Raw genomic sequence first — 23,700 nt, 5'->3', positions numbered from 1 at the left:
TCAAAATAAATAACACATTCCAAACACAGTATTTTAAAATGTCAAGCATGCAAATAAGATCTTGTAATGAATATAAGGAAGTATCAAGTATAAATCAGCACAGAGTTAGTTTGTCATTGTACCAATCTCTGCAAAAATTGCCACTTTGTGGGATTCAGCTCAGGAAGCTACAAAAGCTACAAAAAGGGCAGTGCTGCAGATGAAACCATTTCAATAAACATATGGCTGGTTCATGGCAAGGCCACGGTGAAGTCACCAACACTGCTGTGTTTTTCTAGGTGCTAGGCTGAGTAAATTGCATTGCACAGTCAAGACTGTGCTGAGGCTGGTAAAATTTATACTTGTTCTTTTGTATTTCCTGGAGCAATTTCCATGAAATTGGAGTTAGACCATTCCATTAGAAGCTAAATAAAAAACTCCAAAACAGACAAATTAGAGGGCACAGACAAAGGAGAAAAATCACTCTCAGACTCTGAGATCTATAGATGTTTGATATCAGGTCAACAGATCCTAGAAAGCATTAGATATGGAAGGCAAAAAAACTCCATGTGCTTTATCCAGTAATCCAGACACTCCTGAGAAAACCACAAACAGGAAGCCCAACAACCAGCCTGCATCAGACTGAACTTGGGATCAAGCTAAAACCAGCTTGCAGGGGAGGAGATTATTCATAAAATCACCTACCTCATCTCTGACCTGTTGGTCCTCATCCTTTAAAAAAGGCACCCTGCAAGAGGAGTCTGGGAATTAAAATTAATGATGCTACTGCATCATCTAAAAATTACAATTCAACAGTGATCTGCTCCAAGCCCCAGCACTCCACAGGCAGCAATCCCCTCCTTCCCTCTGTCCCACAGCTGTTAATGATCTTCTGTCTTCTTCTGCTCTTATCCTCCTCCCCCCAAACTACCAAGCACCTTTCTGCTGAAACTATTTAACTGATTAGCATAATCAAGTTGAAATTAGAGAAACCTGTGCTCAATCTAAAAGGCTGCTGAGTCTCTCCCTTAAACACACAGGATGGTGTAAGCACTGCTTCAGCCCACAAAACTTGCCTTGCTGAATCTCTGGAGAGGCAAAAGTGGAACTGCTTTAAAATGTATTTATTTGCAGGCATAAAAAGAATATAACTTCCATGAGTTTATAAAAACCTATGAAGGGGAGACACAGTGAGCAGAGGGAAAGGCTTGGCAAGGGTCAGGATGACAGCAGTTAACAGGCATGTGTAGAGCAGCAGCACAGCTGGTGATGCACGAGCAACAGCACTGCTGAAATGACATACAGAGTCATGAAGTGGGTTGAAGGAAGAAGTATGGTAACAGCCAGGGAGAGCATTCCACACTGCTCACAACCCAGAGGAGAAACTCCCATCTGCCCCAAAGCCAGTGTGCTACCTGGATGCAGAGCAGAGCACAGGTATCACACCCCAAAGAACATCTGGCACAAGGATCTGTTTGCCAGGGCGGCTCCTTTTCCAGCTACTGAGTGCAACACCAACTGCAATATTTACAGCTAATTTTTTACATATCCCAGGAAAAGGGTTAATTCACCTTCTTTGCTGAGCCCTCAGAACTTTCAGATCCTTCCTTGAGCTTTAAAATCATCTATCTACCTCCTAAGAAAAAGCATAATGCAGCACCCAGTATGACAGAGAAGCCATCAGCATTATTTTAAATCTTTACTGATTACAAAACAAAGCAGATGGCAAATCAAGTCATGAACTTCGCATCTGCCATGCTTAATGAACAGTTTAATTACCTAGTCCCATTTCTGATGCATCTTTGCCACTCTCAGCTCTGGGAGTCACTAATACACTTCACATTGACTGATATCTCCAGGAACATGCGGTATCAACAGTCAGCTGGAGTTGGTTAATCAATACTTGTTTAATCTCCAACTTTTATGGTGATGGCCCAAATTATGGCTCAATAGAAACAGATTTCCTATCACATCACATGATCTGGTTGAAAGCTCAGGAAACAAAAGGGAATTTTTCAGCCTCTTCTCCGGGCAGCAAAGTACCCAAAGGCAGACGAGTGCACAGACGGGAAATAAACACAGTGAAACAACAACATCCAGTACGAGCAGATTAATTCACTCATTGCATTATGCCTTATCTGAGAGCAAGGGATGCAATTATGGCAGTGTGCATTCACAAAGTCTACATTTTGAGAAGTGAATTGGACTCATTTGGAGTAAGTTACAACTGAAATTGGGCTTCACATTTTGAGTGTTGAGCTTCCTGTGAAGGATCACACACACTGGCTGCACAAAGCAGGGCATTTTGTCCCTGGTCAAACCTGCTGCACGTGGTATGGGCTGATCCTGCTCACTCTGCAGCTTCATACAGTCTTTCCATGACATATCGACTCAATCAGCTGCTTGCCCTCAGATAAGGACTTTCAGAAAGGGCTTTTCATTTTGGGAGACTTCTGTGTCATATAGAATTTCCTAAGAGATTTAAATTTTAGCCATTCAGTAGCAGAACTGACTGTTTTTAACAAGCCTGCTTCGTAAACAAAGACCAGGAGTTGTGTGCAACACTCTCAGAAAAAGAGAAATACTCACAAGCTTAAGAACAACACAAAAGTCAAATACAAAACTGTGTGGGTAAACATGGCATTCAAAACAAATACAGCAGGAAATCAAACAGGAAGAAGGGCAGAGGTGGACTAGGTCTTTCCCCAGCATTTCAGGTATCTCCAGTACTGCTGCATCGGAACTACCTCATGCAACAAAGAAAAGATTAAAGATTTCCCTAAAAAACTCTGAGCCAAGGCAAAACAAAAAGACAGCACAACAGACAGCAAACCCAGCCAGGCAGATCTCTGAGAGAGTGAGTGAATGCATCCCTTCAAACATCAATTTCTGTTTCATCACCTTAAGTGAAGAGAGTGACACTCCAGGAGAAACCTTCCAGCCATCAATGTCTGAAAGCCTCGAGGGTGTCCAAATCTAGTCTTATGTTTCACTGAAAACATGTAAATCAGAAAACTGGATTTACAAGGACATATGGGACAAAGTGATCAACCAATATATATTTGTCAACAGGAATAATCGAGATGCAGCTCCTCCTCCACTGTCAGAGGTGGAGTCGATGGGGCTGGACCACTGCACTAACACATCAAAGACTGGAGAATGCTGTTCTTCAGGTCTGCCAGGGAAGAGAGAGATGTGTAGTGATGCACTGAAGTATCCCAGACTGACAAACCGCTGGAAAGGCCCAAGTAAGATCAAGAAAGCCCCAAAGAAGCAAATGAGGCGAGGAAGCACGATACGGACAGAGAAGATAAATGTACTGAAATGGAAATATGAGACCAACCAAGACAGACAGAGACTGTGGCAAGTGGCAACTGAGCAAGTGAGACAGGTAGTCTGTAAGAGCCAAAAAGCACTGCTTGAATCTTGAGGAAAAAAATCAGTAGCCATAAAAGTAAGGTGAGAAAGAATCAGACTGGCAAAGCAAGGACCCAAAGAGAGTACCTTTACTACTGAAACATTTGATACTGCTGTTAGCAAATGAAGGACAACTTATTCTTTTCCACTGATCTTTTAAAACATGTTCAAGGACTGAGACTTCCATGTTCCAGTTTGAGCCCACAGAAAGGACAACTGTTACTGCATTAAACTCACAATGTTAAACACATCTGATGCCTTTCAGTCCTTATTTGCTCAGCATACAGGAACAGATTCGCTGCCCTGGTGGAGGGTCAAACATACACAAATGCAAAAGTCATACTATCAAAAGCAATAGCAATTCAATCAAATATATAATAGTCTCCCCCAAATTAGATTTTCACAGTCCTATTTAACAAGACAAAGCTTCAATGGAGTGAACTCATCTTTTCCATTCTCAAATTACATAGAAGCACGCTGTACTACTGATGCCACTAATTAGATGATTAAATACCATTCTAGGTGATATGCTTTCAATGTAAAATAATTATTTTCGAGGGCAATATATTTGCTCAATCTCATTTTAAATCACAATATCATACTTTTTTAATTAAATGAAATTCCTTCCTCTGATTTTGCATGAGAAGAGCAACCAGCAGGAGAAACAGTGCCAAGGATAGATTGTCCAAGTTCCATAATGCCTGTATTTCTTCACAAAGGACCCCAGCATTCTCTGGATGGAATAGAAATTTTCAGAGAACAGCAAAGTCTTTATTCCTTTAAAACAGGTCAATTGAGGGACCACTGAGCACACTCAAAACTTTCCTTGTTGAAACAGAAGATTTTTTTCCATGGTCTGATGAAGGACATTTCCAAATTTTCCTCTACTCCTCTTCAGGGGGAGAACAGCAAACAAAGCAAAGGCTTTGTTTTCCTAAATAAATCAGGGTACAATCCTTTACATGACAAAGTACTGTTGTCTTTTTGCCCCGTTCTTAGAGAAAAGTAATGACATTTTGCATTCTATGACAAAAGGTGTTTCTGCTGAGCACTGGAAATAAGTTAACAAAGAGAATTTTTTAGAAACCATCTGAGAAACTTCCTTCAGGGCTGAGCAATCCAGCACAGTGTTGAGTAGCTGAGAAGGTCATAAAGGAAGGGTTTTTTACCAGGCTCAGTATCCACCTGTGTCATATCCAACCACGGTAGTACTTAACCAGAACACTACCAAGGGCTGTCTGCTGCTGGGGGCAGGAGAGACTGAGGAGAAGAGATGCCTTTCCTGTTTCCATGGAGAGAGTTTGGTCCATCCACCCTGATTGCAGTGCCTGCCTCAGTGTGAAGCAGAAAGAACTGCTGTCATTTTTCTCTTCTCACTTGTGTGCCTCTCCATGGCATCAAATTCTGCAGTCGGAAGATCTGATGGAATATCCTCTTGTAAAGTGACTGCTTCATGCTTCAAGAGCCCTGCTTACTGCACCATACATCACAGCTTCTTTGGCTCAACAATGACATGGAATTACACAGAACTGGGTGCAGCACAATTAAAATCGATCAAAATGCTTTAGTTGACACTGAAAATTAAAACCTAAAGCACAAGCAACAGAACAGTTCCTTTCCCTCTTTTCTCCCCACACAGGGATGTGCCTGGCTCCCTCACATGAGCTCTAACTACTCGAGTCTGACCTCCTGCACACACATAAGCTCACTTACGTGAGGAGCGTTATAAGATCAGGGAGACTGCTCAGATGAGGGAAGTTTTGCAAGGAATATTCTTGGAAAGTGAAGTAACTACCTTCCTGACTACAGTGAATTATTATTCCCTTTGGGGAAAGAGAGCTCTCAGAATTTAATATAAAATTTTCAATGCTCTACAGACTTCAAAATTATTGTATAGAATTTCATCACGAGAGCACACCTGATATAGGACGATGCAGACTTCTTTGATATATCCTATAGAAAGAATCTTAAAACGAATTTTCAATTTACTGGTCTAGTGCCTGCCATTACATTCGAACAGACTTCCAGCATAAGAGGAAGGCAAATCTCTTACTCTCTGTAAATTGTTTTTCCACAGGAACAGTTGACAAGGTGCTGCCGTTTCGCTCTCTTTAGGAAAGGAGGCAATGCAGCCAAAGCCATTATAAATTCCCTTCAGTGGCTCAAAACACTCCAGCAACAACATGATTCAATTCTCTGCCCTCACACAGATGCCAAGCCTGAGACGAAGTCACGTATCTTCAGCACGAGCCCAGAAGGGGGGAACACCAGCACAGCCTTAGCAGGCACGAGTACTTTTATTCCAAAGAAGTCCTAAAGACAAGTTTCAAGTCTCTTACAGCACCCACTGTGCAAAGAGCCCACAGCAACTCTGTAGTACCAGTTACAGAGGTGAGCAAAGAAGAGGTAGAAAGGACTGCATCTGGAGGAAAGGAAAAAAGACATGGGCTTTTCCAAACATGACCTAGAAACTCACCTTGGTGAGGAGCACCACACGTCTCTGCAGCCGCCTGACCAGCGCTTCCTGATGCTCCCGTCTCTTCTTCTCATCCAGGAGCTGGCTCTGAACCCGCAGGATTTCCTCCTGTAGCTGCTGCCGGGCCTTCTCCAGCATTCGGGCACTAAGGAAGATAACACAGACCTGTGAATTCTTGACCACTGACTCTCAGAGAGACAACAAAAACCCGAGAGAGGCATCACCATGACACAGGACACCAGGGCTGGTGCCATTTCATCTTAGGGCTGCGCTGCTGAAAACAGAGTAGCTGCAGTCTCGTTATCAGCTGTTGTCAGAAAAAGATATGAGAGAAGAACCATCCCAGTGACAGCCTTCTAGTGCAGCACAACACAATTACTGGAACCTCACACATACAAAGCATTTAAAAAATTGCATATCTGTTTCAAAATCAATCCATTTTCCTCTGAGAACATGCTTTGTTTTTAACAAACAGCACATAGTCTTGGGTTCTACTGGATCTTTTCATCTTTTTCTAACAAAGTAGAGGTAAAACTGAGGTTTAATACAATCTGCTTTGACTGACAGACAGTACTCAGCAAGTAATTAGAGCCACCACCTGCACATTGGTCTTGCCAGCAACCTGAGTTGGAAGAGAAATGTCTTCTGAGGCCAGGTGATTAGCACTTCTTTTGAAATGTGGACATGACTCTCTATTAAACCAGAATGGCTTGGTCCCTCTTTTTCTCGGTTCTCCTTGCATCACGAAGTGGTGATGCACAATTATCCGTGTATTCCTGGAGATGCTCTCCACGTGTGCCCTTCAGACACTCAGGCTGCTGCTGGGACACTGATGGGCAGCTGCTCCAAGGCTCACATCAAGCAGCTCATCACAGAAAAACTGCTGCCAAAGCACGTGATGAACAACAACAAAAATGTGAAATCCTTCTTGTGATTGTTAAGAGTTGGTTCATAATTTAAATACGACAAGTTTATCCAAGACTGAACTAAGTAAGTATTTAAAGAGTGAGCAGGACATGGAATAAAAGTATCGCATACGAGTCAAAAACCCTCAAGCAAGTGAAAAAGATCAAACCCAGCACGCCTAGTTTACTCAGGAACTGAAGATCTTTGTTTCTCTGATGCTAAAAACAACACTGGAAAATTCCTGAGTGCTTCAGAGGGGTCTTATTTCTCATTATAATTAAAAGAAAATAAATCAAAATGCTTGTAGATAAAATAACACTATTTTTAAGGTACTATTTAGATAGATTCCAAAAGGGAATACTGCCTGAAAGGACACTCAGTATAAATCAAGTACAATCTGCACTGCCAGGTCACCAAATTCCATTTCTTGGTAAATGTATGTAGGAATTCACTCAAATTCCAAAGCAGTTGTCTCCCTACCTCCAAAATCTTCCTCCTTGAAAATATTATACCTTTTAAAGCACTGGATGAATTAGAAACCTGTTTCAAGCTCCACTTCAATTTGGAACAATTCACAGATTAATTTAAGAATCAGGAACTATGAAATAGCCTCTTCATTGTTGCATTAAAGTGGAGAAAGTTCATCAAGACAGCTTCACATCTGCAGTTGCAACTGGCTAATTGCATTACCAAGGCACCACCACTTCCTTGGATCTGTTTTAATACCTGTGGTGATGGAACATGCACATGGATCAGTTCACCAAGCCTGCAACAGGTCAGCCTCCAAAACAGGAGTGGATGGGAGAGACCAGGTAACCACAATTTCTGTCTTAAGATTCATGACAGTTTGTTCAACAACACTCTTTTTTTATGCATAGGGTAAACAGAAGTACAAACCCCTCATCAACTGTGTTGTAACAAATTAAATTGCACTATGGAAATCTTACTGCAAATATTTTTTGCTCTTATCAAAGAACCTCAGTCCCGATTAGAGTCAGAAGAAAAAAAAATGCAAACATCAGATTAAATACTACCAAAAAGCCAAGATCTCACATTTTATTATTGCAAAACATTTTGATAAGACAATGGAGAAATCTTTTTTCCTGATCTCCCAATATTGTGACTTGTTTCTACAAAAGCTGAGTGGATTGACAAATTATGATTGATTTGACATTCACAAAGAAAAATGAGATATGTGCTAGGTTTCCTTCCTCAAATAATGAAAAATATTTGAGATTCACATCTCATGGAGAGCACAGACATTCAGCCACATACAAAACTCTCAAACTAGGCTGGAAAAACTGTTTCAAAGCATGAGAAAAGTTAAGCAGAGAGAGACAAATGGGCAATTTCCTCAGCCACTGCATGGAAATAACAGCTTCATCTGTTTATATTTCAGCCTCAGAACAAATGTGATGTTAATGTACATAAAATTTAAATTCCAGAGATGTCTATGAAAGCAGGGACAATCCTCAACTCTCTGAACTGAGTGTTACCATAGGTTTCCTTGCTATAGGAGGCGTGAAATTCAACTTCCTTACAACTCTCCACACCATGCCAAAGCACATTATTGGGATCCTTTCTTCCCCTCTTAGGACAGATTGATAATTCTTCCAGAAACTGCACCAAATACAACATAAACTGCCTCTCTGAGAAAAAATCCAAAAGGAAAAGTTCTATTTCTTATTGACACAAAACAGGATTTGAAAGTAGGTGCTCAGAAGCAAAAGCTGTTAAAGCCAGACTTGTGCACTCTTCTTCCACCCTGGTGACACCTATGGCTTTTCAGAAGTAATTGCTCACTCAATATGAGCATTAAACATATAAAATAAAATAGGCCCAAAGTTCTCCATTCAGTGTAAGCTTGGAGAACTGGCATTTTAAAATCTTTACAAGTTCAAAGTAAACCTTTCTAAGCCTTAAAGAGAAAAAGTCATTTCTGTTTATCAGCCTATTAATGTTGCTTGTTCCACATCCCAGCGAATGAGATGCCAGCACCTTTCTGTTCTGAGCTGTTGAGACTCTTCATATTTTGCTCTTCCTTTTCTGTAATCCACTTTAATGCAATCTTAATGATAAAACTTCATTTTCCAGAATATTCTCTGAAAGAGTGAGAACAATGACGGCACACAGCGAACAGTGAAGCTATAAGATACATTTTAATAATCTCCTTCAAAACTTACAAAAGTAGACGACAGTTTCCCCCAACCAGTGATCCATAAAACATTATTTTAATCATTCCATCCCTTTCAGTAGCCAAGTTACTAAAAAAATAACAGGGAAAACAAACAGGATGCCACAGAACTGATCTGTGCATCAACCTGAGGGGAAAACAAGAGGCCCAGAGCGGCACAGAGACAATTAGAAGAGCAACACTGTCTGGGTCGTGTTGTAACTCGGGAGAAGATGAGACACGTGTACATACCAGGGCCAACTGTCAGGAATGAGATCACATCAAAGAGAAGCACCGAAACCCAGAGTGTGACAGGAGGAACGCTGAGGGAGCACAGGGGGAAAACACGATGACAGCGCTATCGCACACACGCAACGGAAAAAGGAACCGCCACCGACACCTTCGTGTCAGAGTCCAAAATAAAAAGGTTAACGCAGGAGCTAATGAGGCAAAGAGGAGCAAGGGAAATTGTTTTGTAGCGAGACATTTGGATGAAGAAATGCCCATTCCCGAGGCTTGACAACTCGGAGCCCTCTCAATGTATCCACACAGGTACAGACAGTGCACACACAAACCACGCTGGAAACTGATCAACAGAGATCAACAAGGATGTTATTTTTCAGTCCTGTTCTTTGCCCCAGGTTTAAAAGCCAACATGAAGGCATAAGCAGCAACTGGGCAACTCCAGCCTGCCTTATACTGTCCTGGACAGCAGGAGGACATCCCTGTCTGTGCCCTCCCTGAAAAATCTTTCCAACCTCCAGTTTCTGACATGGACAACTTCCCCTCTCAGCCTCTGCCTAACCTGCCTCGATGGGAACCCCTACCATCTATCATCCAGGATGGGAATCAACAAGGAAAAACAGAAGGGAATAGGTGATGACAAAAACAGTCTGAGTCAAAAAGGGACAGGACACAGGAAAGGAAAGGTGGGGGCTTGGCAAAACAGAAAAATATCCAACCTATGTTAAAAAGGAAAAAAAAAAAACCTGATTCACCACAAAATGCTGCTGAAAAGACTGACTGGAGCTCTGAGAACGTGGCTGCAGAAAGGAGCCGCCCAAGCTTTGCTCCCAAAGGAGTAAAATAAGATTGTTTGGCATCTTCTGCTGCCTTTCTTCTTCACAGAGAATTGTGGATATAGGGAAGCAGCAGCACCCATCCCTGCCCTCCAACACTCTCTGGCTACTGAGACAGTGGGACCTGTGGAGGCCAACAGGTCCATGTTATTTATTTGCTCACTACATTCACAAAGAGAAGCAACACAAAATATGATCATCTTCAGTGGAAGTTATCACAGGGACTACATTTTATTTAAAGTTTTAACTGTGCCTTACACAGACCCATGTGAAATACTGCTATACAAAATACTACATGAAACAGTCTACAGAGAGTTGGTAGGACAACAAGCTTTCTTCTTGCTATTTATTGCTCACAAACATCTGCAAACTTTCTCTTGGTTCACACCTTGTATTTTCTCAAAGACCTTCTACATAAGTCATCATCATCAGGCTTCCATAAATCACAAATCATTCAAAAATAAGCAGTTCATACATCACTTGGCTGCTCTACGTACAAGGAAGACTCGAATCATACTGAATTTATAATGAGGCAACAACATAAAGAGAATTATTTTGCTAGTGCAGCCAGATGAAATGGATAAGAAGCAGACAGACATTTGGGGCTTTACTGTTGCACTGATGATGTTTTATCTGTGAGACAGTATTTAATTTTACTCCCTAACCAGCAGCAAAACTATCAGGCTCAGAAACACAGCTCCATCAAAGTGCACAGTTACAGAACAGAAATAACATATTTTCCACCCCAGCCCCAGTACAATGGCCATAATTGACTGGCAGGAGCTAAGATTTACTAAAAGAAATTCACATCAGGCACCCTCTGCTTCCTTTCATTACAGGGTCAACACACTTGCTGCAACAGCCGGGGCTTTGCAGACGGCAGCGACCCAGAAGAGCCAAGCCAGGAACGTTGCCAAAATGCAGAGGCCAGGGTGGCTCTACCTGAACGGATACTTAATCAGCCACTCATCGTGAGATTTACTGTCCCAGTATTAAACATGCTTCCCACATCCATCATCGAGATGAGAATGAAAGCAATGTCTTAATAAACGAGAAACTTCCGTGGTTTGTTTTGGGGTTTACGTTGAAACGTTAACGATTTCAACATCCATCACTGAATCTGGAATGTAAAATATTTCAAGGGTGAGACAACTACAGGCATAAATGTCCTTTTTCTAAGCCTTTAAACCTTAAGTGTCCATAAGGCCAAAGCTTCTACTAAAGGCATTTATTTGGTGAATAAAACTTTTACTGGTATTTAAAAACCACTGAGCCCACACTGCTCGCTGTGCTCGTACTACATTTGTAAATGCTGCCGTCTTCAGTACAACTGGGTACAGGAGAAATCAAGCTGATAGTTGAATAACAAAGTGATTTCTAACAGCTTATGTAGACAAATCTATTCAGGGCTTTTGGTGTGTCCAAATGCTCATGGTTCTTGCTCTGAATCAACAAGAAGTCAGACACACTTGCACTCCAAGCAAACTGATTCCCTTCACGGTGTTTGGAGAGAAGCAAATACTAAACATTCTTAATAAAATGCAAGTAATTAAAAAGTAGGAATTAAAAACAACAGTCCTCTATGGTTATTAACACAGCATATAGCCAGCACTCCATGTATCATCTCTCTCTGTATCATCATTTGTATGTGGCATTTGGCAATTACGGAGAACAGACTATTTTTAAAGAACATTCACTGATAAGGATTTTCCACTCCTACTCTGAGACAGGAATAATTCCTCCCCCCCCCGTACAAGTTTAAAGTGTCTTTCCAACACTGCAGAGAACAGGATGCACACTACAGAGATGCCTTCTGACCAGAGACTGGTACACCAAACCAAGCCAAGATGTTCACTAAACTGTTCAAAATGCATTACAGGGAGCTGGGAAGAGAGTATCTCCATTCCCATTATTTCATGAAGAGTCGTGCTCATTTAGTCCCCTTTGCAGCCCCTCATTTTGGCTCTTCTAATGACCCTGGCTGGTGAGGAAGGGCAGCCTGTGGGCAATACTGTCAGCAAGGAAACACATGGAGCTTCAGCACCAAAAGATGTCAAAAGGTTGCTCCCTTCCCTATCTCCCCCTACTCAGCTCTGAACATCCAACACAAGGGAGTAAAATACTGCAGAAAAGGAAATGCCATAGGAGGGAGGAAAACAAACAAACAAGACCCTCAAAAAAATAACCCCAAGGAAGAATTTGGAAAAAAAAAAACCTTTCTCCAGCCAGGATCCAGCACCCTCTCTGCAGCTGGCTTTATTTACATCATCCAATTCAAATTCTAAATGTTTCAAGTGTTATTACACTTTTTTCTTTGAAAACAAAAATGACAACAACTGAAACAAAACTGGGAATGAGAAAACCCAAAGACTGAAATAATTACTAATCAAAGCAGAGGCCTGTACATGGGCTGGTGAAGTCACTGGCCAGCTCTACCCAGTAATTTCGCTTCGTGTCAGCTCTGATGAGTTTTATATTTCTAACATTTCATCAATTTGAGTCACTAAATTCAATTTGCATTCACAGATAAACAGAGAAGGAATAATAAATACTCTCATCTGACCTTGAAGTGTGACACAGAAAATTGCCCTCGATGATTTCATTTCAGTCTGCACCAGCATGAATAATGCAGTTGGCCCCATCAGTTACCAATCTATAATCACACTTCTGGGCTGGAGGAACTCAGGGCCGCGCCTGAATATGATGGAGAAAGTCAAAACTCCTCACTCTTTTTTGTACTCGTCTTTTTCTGCTGCTCCCTCACTACAGAGATGAAGCCCCTCTGTCCTTTTCCACCAAACCCACTGACTCCCACAAACACATCCCAAGGATTTCAGTTGATGTACAGACAAGAGTAGGAAGCAAGGTGAAGGCACACTATAGTTTTCTCAAGCTAAACTCAGTATGATGAGCATTATAAAATGCACATAACAAGCCTTCTCCCTCCCAATAAACTGTCAAGTCACTGGGCTGACTCTCCAGCACTGGTGTGAAGCACAGCCACACCACACAGGCAACTGGTGCATTAACATCATGAGTGACTAAGAATATTTCCCATTTCTGTTACACATTCAAACATATCATGAGAGCGGGAAAGTCATCTGGGAACAGGCAGCATGAGAGCTGGGGAGCTGTAGAGAATAACGAACTCATAAAGAGGAGCGAGAAAAAGGTAAATTTGCTTGAAGTGGGGAAAGAAATGAGTAGGAGAATGGTGATGCTGAACCAACTTGTCAGGAAACAAATCTGCTGAAATTCTAGGCTCTTGACAGTTAGATAATGGTTTATCTTAATAAAATAAGAAGGGTCAAAGTGTTTAGATGAGAAAAACAAAACATTAAACCCTCCAATGCAATATAGTGAGTCCTCACAGACTGGTGACTCATTACAGCTTCGTGAAGGTTCTGAGGATCTGTTTCAAATTACCTTTTCCAATGAGACCTCATTTCCAATGTGCATTACTGTACTCCACAGTGAAATGAGTACTGAAATGAGGATTGTATATTCCTGCTCAGTCACTCTTTTTTTTTTTTTTTTAAATATCTGAATCTAAGAGTACCTGGATGAATTTACAGAAACACAATCATCTAAAATATTTTCTGCAGAACAACTCAGTGAAGAACCCCCCACCACGACTCTCACTAAAATACGAAGCTATGGCTCAGCATTTCAGCATCAGGCTTTTGTCAGTGAAAACCCCTCCAGGTTATGTGATGAAAACCTGTCTAGGTTTTCTCTGGGGCACTCAGAAGAGAATTTATAATGTTACTTGTTGACAACAAATAAACCCAAACAATTAAGTGCTACCCCCCCCCCAGCATTTACCCACGGGACACTGGCACAGATAAAAGCAAAGGAAGGGCTGCAAAGTCACTCAGCTCTCTGTGACAAGCACTCTGCCAGACTGCTGTTCTTGGCTTTTCTTTCTCACAGGCACCAATTTAACTCCATCTCAAATCCTCCTCCCACCTGCTTTGACTCAACTTATGTCAAAGCAGTCTACCAGGATCCAAGCCATATCGAGCACAGCATCGTAACAGACCTGCTAATCCTTAAATCCACAATATGGAAGTATATTAAGTCTGCAAAAGTCTTAAAAAAATTCCATGACCAAGTAACCTGACCTGCAACCGTGAATTTCCCAAGTGCCACCACGTCTTTGGGCACAAACAACATGACATGGCAGGGGAGGATCTTTCCTACCAGACTCCAACAACAGAGCAGGATTCAGTGCTAACTGCATCTGTTTTCTGCAGGATCTCTGCCTCATTTGCTGCAGAATATGGAAGACTAATGAAGCACAGGGAGTGCTTAAAGAGAATGGTCTCACATTAAAGCAACTGAAAGTCTCCCAAAAAACCTGGTTCCAATTCTTGCCTGTGCCAGAGCTCCCAGTGACACCATGAACTTTTCAAAGGCAGTCTTTGGTGCAGAGCTCCAATGCTGGGCACTGACACTGCTGCTGAAATCAGTAGCAGCTCCTCATACCAAAGCAAGCCTTGAGTAATGCTAAGAAAGTGTTCTGAAAGAAAAAGTTCCAAATAGCTCATGTTACCATCCCCAAAAATAATGCTATACTTTCTCCTTGGTTTGCATCTGGTATAATAGGACTAGCATAAGAAATGACCAATAAATTATTAAATTTCTCTACAGAAAAACATTAATAGCTGCTCATTAAGTCAACATAATACAGTGTCTCTGCCAAGTGAAACAGGAATGGTGCATGCTATAGGAAACCAGACTAAAGAGGCAGCAGGTGACTTGATTTCTGGCATTTCCTACTCTCTGAGAGCTTCAACTTGCACCCCTGATGTTGCCCTTGCAAGTAGCTGTTTTCCCTATGGGGAAAATATTCCTTTAAAGTTGAAAAAAAAAAATTAAAGCAAGAACATAAATCTAAGACCAAGAATGAGGAAAAACAGTAGAGTTAGCTGAAACTGCCCCAAAAACATCCAGTGTGGGTTAAGCTTCATTGCAATTATATCATTTTACATTCTCATATACATCCATTTTGGGCATGTACTCAAGCACACACAGACCCACGAAGCAGAGAAGAGCTGCTCTCCAGCCATCTGGTGTCAGATACTGAGACTAAAGAACTGGGATCTTTCCAAGCTCGACTGTCACACCAGGAATATCTGCCACTCCTTCTGCAGTGGCTCTGCAGCCTCTCTCGCAGAAATCCAGGGAATTCTGTGCAACTGCACCTCCTCCCTGCTCAGCTGTGCCTGGGCAGCTGAGCAGAGCTAAAAGGTTTTCTCACACCCTGATTCCAAGCCATGATTTTTCCCCATGAAAAGGATATGCCCAGATCAGACTTGATACTATGAAGTCCTGGTAACCTCATTCCTAAAACATCCTGTGCATGTTTGTTTTCCCTGTTTCACCCAGAAATCCAGAGCACTATTTCAGCCTTCCACTGGACTGTTGACACTATCAGAACTTACCTGCAGGGCACCTTCCTCTAATTTCTACCCACCAAATTGGCTCAAAGAACCCCTAAACCAATACAAGGCAAGGGGAATAAAGCTGTCACTGTGGAAGGAGAACTGCCAGAACAACTACATTTATAGCCCTGTTACATCAATTCTTCTGCATCAATATTTTCAAGTGTTTAATAAAACAACAATACTACATGCAATGCAATCTTTTTGTAATGAATACTTTATACAGAAACCAGTCAGGTGAACATGTAAATGGCCTTTTATACAGCAGTTTCAGGTTTCAAAACCACTAGATAAGCAGAGGGGTCAGATCCTTTATTTTGTGGTGAAGTTGTGATAGGGACATTAATTTAAAGACACGACAACCAAGTCATTTTGTTTCTGTACAGAAATGCTCTGTTCAATGTAATTTGGTGTCAGGCAGTTGGTACCACAAATCACACACCAAACAGCTCCGTGCTGGAGATACAGGATCATAGTGCAGTGTGGATTCAACAGGTACAGTGAGAAGTTTCGGTCCTCAGCACCACAATTCATCACTGTCTTGCTTTAACCCCAGCCAGCAACTAAACACCACACAGCCACTCACACCCTGGTGGGATGGGGCAGGGAACTGGAAGGGTAAAAGTAAGACAACTCAAGTCAAGAAGAGTTTAATAACTGAAATTAAATAAGATGATGATGATGATATGTTGTGATGGAAAATGAAATAAAAATAAAGATATATAAACCCCAAGGAAAACGAGTGATCTAAATGAAAAACAATTCTTCACCACCAACTGATCAATGCCCAGCCTGTTCCAGAGCAGTGGGTCCCTGGCCAGCTTTCCCTCTAGTTAACATGCAAAGCATGACACCAGGTGGTCTGGAACATCATAGAATCCTATAATAATTTGAGTTGGAAGAGACGTTAAAGATCATCCCATGTCCCAAGGGCAGGGACACCTTTCACTAGACCAGGTTGCTCAGAGTCCCATTCAGCCTGGTCTTGGACACTTCCAGGGATGGGGCAGCCACAGCTTCTCTGGGCAGCTTGTGCCAGGGCCTCACCACCCTCACAGGGAAGAATTTCTTCCAAAAAAATCTAAACTAAACTTACTCTCTTTCAGTTTGAAGCCATTCCCCCTTGTCCTGTCACTCCATACCCTTTTAAACAGTCTCTCTCCATCCTTCTTGTAGGCTCCCTTCGGATACTGGAAGACCACAATTAGGTCACCTCAAAGCCTTGTCTTCCAGGCTGAACAATCCCCATTTCCACAGGAGAGGTGCAAAGCACGAAAGACAATGCTGCTGATGTGTTTATTTCTGCAAACTCCTTTATGAAGGAAAGAAGAAAACCTTCTACGAGAGCTTACATGGTCCAGCAAAACAAATTGACAAGTAAAAAGTTGCCAAGACCGAGACTAAAAGCCCAAGGCAATAACTGGGACACACAAGCTGAAGCTCTCTGGAGCTGCCCATCAGCACAATTAGCAGGGCTGGTCGCCCCCAGCCCACATCCCCCGTGTTCAATAGAGGCACTTTGGCAGCCAATAGATGGTCTGTGCTCAGCACTCACTTCGATTGCCACCTGTCTTTCCTTATCATCTCCCCTGCTGCCTCCATTGTACCTGATTAATACAGCCCATTCCTCCTGTTTATTCCCTTATCGATCCACCATCTCCTGCATGGGAAAAGGCATCAATGCAGTTAAGGGCAGGCACCTGCTTGGAGACTTCACCCTTCAGCTGCTTTCTGAGAGAGCGCTTTGTTCTCACTGGATAATAAGATTCTGTGGTTAAAGGAGCTTTCAGGTATTGGCATTGTCATAAAATGTTCCTTGTGTCCTACTTCAGTGGAGCTGACAAACTCTCTGCTTGCTGTCACCGGACTAATGAGAAAAGAAGCACTTCTAAAGAGCTTAGGGTACTTCTGCATTGCAAAGTGCAAAGGAGAAAGTAAGATATTTCATCCATGTTCCATTTCACTACAAAACCCCACAAAGAGGAAAGAAAAAAGGGAACGTTTCTGCACAATCACTGTATCAAGCAAGCAGCTCACTTATTAATCTCTCCTTCCTCCGCATTCTCTGGCTTGGGGGCTTGGAAAGTTGACACTTGACTTGAAAAATGCCAACTCTAAGCAGTTTATTTCCTCTTGAACTTTAAGAGCTGACTGAGACAGAAATGACCTTTAAAAAGGCAGGGTTAGTTCTTGTATGAATTGATAGAAGGATTCTTTGCTTACACAGCAGAGCAAGGTACTGAGCAAATCTCCTATACAAACTCCCCTCTCTCACCAGAAGCAAGAACAACACCGTGTTCCATCCACCACAAGATCCACAAAACTGGAGGATGTGGGACCTGGTGACCCAGCTTGTCTAAATCAAGAGGGGAAGAGGAGGCTACAGCCATAAATCAGTGACCTTTTACATGCACAAGACAGAGACTACACCAATATTCATACCCTCAAGACATCTTCCATCACAAGGAAGCAGTGCAGGCACAGCCAAAATTAAGTAGACCCACCAACTTGTACCTAAATCCCACCACGAGCCCAGACTACAAAACAGGCACACAGGCCAGTGGGGCACAGTAAGAGACCAGGAGTATTTTTGGACATCTCACTGGTGGTTGTGACTTTGCTTACACCAATCCCTGCTGGAGCTGCTGAAAAAGAAACTAATCCTTGCATGGCTCATTAATGGTCTTCGATGAAAGGCAGTTTGAAAATGCAAATCAATACCCAACAATAACTACTAATAATACTTGCTGCCACACCAGTAGCCAAGAATGTAACTGGGCACAATATTCTTGTCTGAGGTCCACCACACAATTCATACCACCAGATGTCCAAAGAAAGGCAATTGAGGGATTTTGTGGCAGCAGAGGGATAACCTGGGAGTTTTGATAAAGGAAAATTCACAAAGCAAATATCTGGAATGCCAATAGGGATGGGGATACACTGGAGACAAACAGGTTTAGTCTGCCCGTGCTAATAATGACACTTAGTGGTACAGAATTTGAAGATGTAAAGTGCCCTGATGATGGGAAGGTTTGTGTCTACACCTGCACATTAAATGAAAATATCTAAATGATATTTCATTTATCTCTAATAGTTCAAAATTATTCACCTATTACTCTGTAAGGAAGGCAGATGTAGCCATTTTGGTAACAGCAAAAAGTTCATGCAGGTGGTGAGAGAGTTTTCCAATACCAGGCAGAGAAACTCCTGAAGGTAGGGTTAAAATTTTGCCTCCCCCTGCCTTTGTTTTTTATTATTTTATTTTATTTCTAGCCTTGATCTTCGTCTACTAAGCCATGCCGACTCTGAGCACTAAAGGACTGATGGAGTTCAGCAATCTCCAGTGAAGTATGAAGTATCACTTTGCCATCAGCAGCAATGAAATGCTTCCAATCTACCATCAACCCACTTAAGCAGAAGCAGACATCTTATAAAGAGAACCCCAGGGCTATTCTGTGCAGGATTTTTCGTCTTCTCTGGAAGGAAAATATGCATCAAACTCACAAAGGCAGACAGAAGAAGTCAAGCCTTATATAGTCTAGGTTAACTTATTAATAATGAATCATTTTTGTCATTATTCCTAAGGTTTAGCATCAGGCACTACGCCTCGAGGAATGTTGGGTGGGGGGAGAGGGGGTGGGGAGAGAGTTCTGCTCTCCAGTGCAACTGCAGGCACGACAGGGAACCAAGGCATCAGTGGGATATTGAGTGGAAACACTCAAATAAGAGCCTGGCATCTCACTGCTGGCAGAGACTTAGAAAATTCCTGCACCTGAAATATAAGTAGAGTTGTATGTACAGTGTGTGTGTATATATATACACACACACAAATATACACAGGCACAAGTGCACAGTACTTATCAATGCATATTAAAGAAGAATAAAATAAAGAAAATAAAATAAAGAAAAATCTATGCCGTTTCATCCTACACAGAGTTGCAAAAGTTGCAAGTGTTAATTTTTTAGATATTTTTAAATACTGCCTGATCTCTCTGATGGGGCTTTTCCCATGCATATCATCCCAGGAGGCCTCTGAGGAACCTGTTCACCCTTGCAATTCATGAGAGAGGCTCCCACTTCCAAAGTTCCTGCACAGCCTCTTCTTTTCAACAGGCAATTTAACAGGGTTTAGCCTCCAACTGTTGCTTTCACACACAGAATGCTGCTCTGGGGGCTCTGACTCCTGTACATAAACAGGCTCCTTAACATCTGCAGGGCAATATGAAAACACAGAAATGCAGATTTATACAGTAGGTGTATAACTGCTGCAAAACAGATTTGCTCCACTGTAATACACATCAAACAACATTAAAAAGCAGTAAGGAACTGCCATCTGATTTACATGAGATGTACTTTGAGACTTGTAACTTTCGCCTGAAGGTTTTAATTAAAGCAATTCATGTCCCAGGGCACTTTTTCTTGTCGCAGAGCGTCTTCCTCACTCAGCTGCTTCAAGGACTCTGCTCTCCGTGCTTTGGCACCATCTAATCACTCCCGTGGGAGCAAATGGTAACACGAGCACAGATCAGAAAAATAGCTTTAAACGAACCCAGAAAGATGAAGAACCAAATGTAAAAGAAGAAACAATTTTGTACCCTTTATACAGGAGTCTATTAGATCTTTGGAATGACAACAAAGCGGGGGAAAGGCACTGGTCTGAGTAAAATCTGAGGCTCGTGAGTTCTGTTACTGTTTGCTGAGACGCACCCGACACGTGTGTTCCCTGATCCAACTTCCAAGCGATCATCTTCAGTCAGGAAATTTTTCTATCTTTTTTTTTTTTTTGAAAGAAGAAAGCAGTAATCAAGATTCCACATCTGGCAGCTCTCTCCTTTATCATTTAATTGAGAGGCAGGAGAATTTACTGGCATCTACTTTGGTTACTCCAGGTATTTTAGCAGAAACGTACCCACTGACTCAGAAGAAATGGTGGAATTTTTCCCCAGATATCACGCAAGAGTACAGAAAACAAAGTTTACTGAAGGATGAAGAAATATCAACAGTCTTAGGCAAGACACAATAAATAGTCTCAAACTGCTAGGTTGTGCAAGTCAGCTTCTAGAAGCGTAAGGCAAAGCTAAGCAAGTTTTTTTGCTGAAAATGAGGAATCCATCTTTACCACGAGGACTTTGACTCAAATACTGCAATAACACACTGCTAGAGTATTAGTCTAAGTGGACATATGAACTTTAAAATGGAATTCAAGCAGAAATCTGATTATTTTGTTGCAATGATACCTTCGCAAATTCACAAGAAGCTTGTACGAATACAGAAAATACCTCATGCCACCAACAGCAACAATATCACCCTTGAATGCCAGTAGAGTTGCTTGTGGGTGATGCTGTTTGGTGACGCTTTCACAGAGCAGCTGTACCAGCTGGAAGTGATGTTCCAAACCACAGACTATTTGGAGGGGCTGTTTTGTATTCGGGGTGTCAGCCAGGAACAGCCGGGAGCTGCTTCAAAGGCTTTCTAAATTGCTACATAAAGATGAGATTATATATAAAAGAAAACTTGCAGAGCAACTATATGTGGCCATCATTGATTAAAGAAAAAGAAAAAAGAAAACAGAAATCATTAAAGAAACAACCAAGCAAGTAAGAGAACAAAAAACCACAACAGGACAGAAGAGTAAAGACATACACTAAATCATCAGGGTTCCATGGAGGTTGTTTTGTGCACGTACACTGCCTGAACTGACAGACTGCTAACCTGGGAGAGGTTTTTCTTTGATGTTATGGCTGTTCAAAGTTATTTTCAAATTGAATAAAAACAGTAAACACCAGAACCCCAAATCTGTTAAAATTTCCAAATATTCGACACTGTACAGTATCACGCTGTTGTGGCATGCATGCCCAAAAGAGTAAATATTTTCTGATCTTTAGCTAATTTTGTGAGATTTGTAGAATCTCAAAAGGAGTATATATTGACAAGTCTACTTGGAATCGCTCAAATCAGTCGAAAAAACAGTCAATCAATTTTAGTTGAATTCATTAATCTATTTAGAGGTAATTGATTCCATAGCTCCAACTATTAGATACTGATAGCATTTATATCTTTAACAACCTGAGAATCATTTGAAAATCCATAAGCCTGTAATTACTTGTTACAAACCTCATACAGGAGTATTTTAAAACCCTAATCCAGCTGATTTCATCAGTGCTTTTCTGATCCTTCTCTACATCTAGACAACGATAACCAATTCATTCCAAGGCTGTTCACGCTCTCATTTTCAGGATCTTGCTGTTCCAATATTTGTGTTTCTATTAAGGCAGGACAGTCTAGTGAAATGCCTGGTTTAATGGTTTTATAAAAAATGTATAGAAACATTTCTATTGATTAAAGGATCCTTATAAAAAGAATTGATGTTTGTAGTTTACCAGTAGTGTTTACAGAATAAAGCCAGTTTCACAAGTTCATCTTTCTTTTTTTTAATTGGATTTGTAATATAGTTCATACATTTGTGGTGCAATATATGCAGTATATGTATATAAAAGCGTTGGAATTAAAGAGAATGAAGGTACAATCCAACATTTACATTGCACTGAACTTACAAACCACCACTGTTAACTACAGAACAGAGAGTTCTTGCAAAGATTACATGGGTAAGTAGGTATTTCTAAACCAGATGAGAAACTTGTATTTGGTTTTCTGCCACCATCATCAACAGAACAAGGACTGAGCAAAAAGATACTGCCTGTCAGCTCCTCAGCATGTTTTTTTAAAGCTGAATTAAAGTATTAAACTGAAATAAAAGACTGCATCTGAAACTAAAACATATCCTTTCCCAAGTTAACCACTCAACACCCAGAACATTCCAGAGAAACTGTCAAGGACAAGCAGTAACAACCATGACTGAGAGCACAAAGTAATGCCTAACTTTCAGATGCACTGCAAGAACAACGTCTTATAAAATACCAGTAATCCTGTACAATTCCATATGTATGTAATTTTCCTTTGGTTATCAGACAGGTTACCTCACCTGTCTGAGCCTGCTTCAACACAGGCCTACTGCCAACTTATTTTGGGAACCAGTGTTTATTTACTCCAAAGCTGTAACAGAAAGTACAACTGCTTTAAACTAAGGCACGTAAGAGAAATAACCTCAGTTTTGCCCTGAACTGAGGACCAAATTTAACCAAGTCCTCAGCACTTATTTTAAAAGTGGGGCACAAACTCAGGTTGCAGCCTGCATGGCCTAGGTCGGCACATTCCCAAATTGTATTTATTTTTGAAAATGGTTTTTAATTCCCTTTAAGAAAACTGCTGGCAACTAACAAATATAAGCTTCCTCTGAGGTCTTACAACAAGCTGTTAAGCAGAAAACACTGGGTTTAGCATTTTGCAGGTTTCAGCAACGTGAGCAGACACACCGGGTTTGTCCATGAAAAATACCAAAAGGCAGAGCACCAATACTGAATATTCAAACAACTTCCAGTACTTCTTCCCCTTTTACTTCAAGCTCCTATAAAAACATCATAAGCAATCATGTTAAATAACATCACATTTATTTATATAAAGCTAATTACAGTGCCTGTTTCCACTGACATCCCAAGACAAATCTTGCAGCCAGGAGAGAGCCCTGAAGACAGGCAAACTAATCCATACAGATGCCTGAACAATCTTTGCTTGCCTTCAGAAGGCTCCCTGCTGAATCCTGAAAACCTAGATCAATTTGACATCAACTAATTGTGGTTATTTTCACCATCTTTCCAAGTAAGGGCCAGACAGAAATCCTAGGCAGCACAAGTTACCAAAGCTGCAGTGGAGTTCTGACCCTGGAAGGTAAAATCTGGATTGCTGAGAAGATTACAGGTGCCAGACTTACAGTTTCATTAGAAGAAATTAGTGTGGTTTTGCATAAGATTCAGTGTGCATTGATTTAAAAAGAAACAAACAAACAAACAATCTGAAATATGGAGTGTCATCAATGTCAAGGCTCTGCTGGTAGCTCTGCATTTTTAAAAATCAATCTGAAAACCCAATGCCTCCAAAAAACAAGGTAAACCCACCTAATGATTACATTTAATAGCATAGCAGTAGATCTAAATGCAAGTGCAAGGCAAAAGAGACTACAAATAAATATGAGACTGTAATAGCTGTAAATGTCTTGCCTTTAGGAACATCTAATTTATTTTTTTAAAGGTAGGTTCTAAGTCTCCTGTCTGCTCTCCTCTGGGTCCTACAAACTGTGACTACATTAATATAAAGCTTAGTCTGCTC

General features: G+C 41.3%; 1 protein-coding gene across 2 annotated transcripts in view; it reads right to left on the bottom strand.

Annotated features, from left to right (window-relative positions):
- Positions 1-23,700, bottom strand: part of MAD1L1 (mitotic arrest deficient 1 like 1) — a 346,820-nt gene that overhangs the window by 239,167 nt on the left and 83,953 nt on the right. For both annotated transcript variants that reach the window (XM_050317416.1, XM_050317417.1), the window contains one exon: positions 5,873-6,017. In XM_050317416.1, coding sequence (XP_050173373.1) covers positions 5,873-6,017 — 145 coding nt within the window. The remainder of the gene's footprint in view (positions 1-5,872; positions 6,018-23,700) is intronic.

The sequence above is a fragment of the Myiozetetes cayanensis genome, unplaced genomic scaffold, assembly GCF_022539395.1.
Source record: "Myiozetetes cayanensis isolate MyiCay16 unplaced genomic scaffold, myiCay2020 scf20-37, whole genome shotgun sequence".
Lineage (NCBI taxonomy): Eukaryota > Metazoa > Chordata > Aves > Passeriformes > Tyrannidae > Myiozetetes > Myiozetetes cayanensis.
The sequence above is the reverse complement of the archived record's forward strand: the minus strand, read 5'-3'. Positions and strand labels throughout refer to the sequence as shown.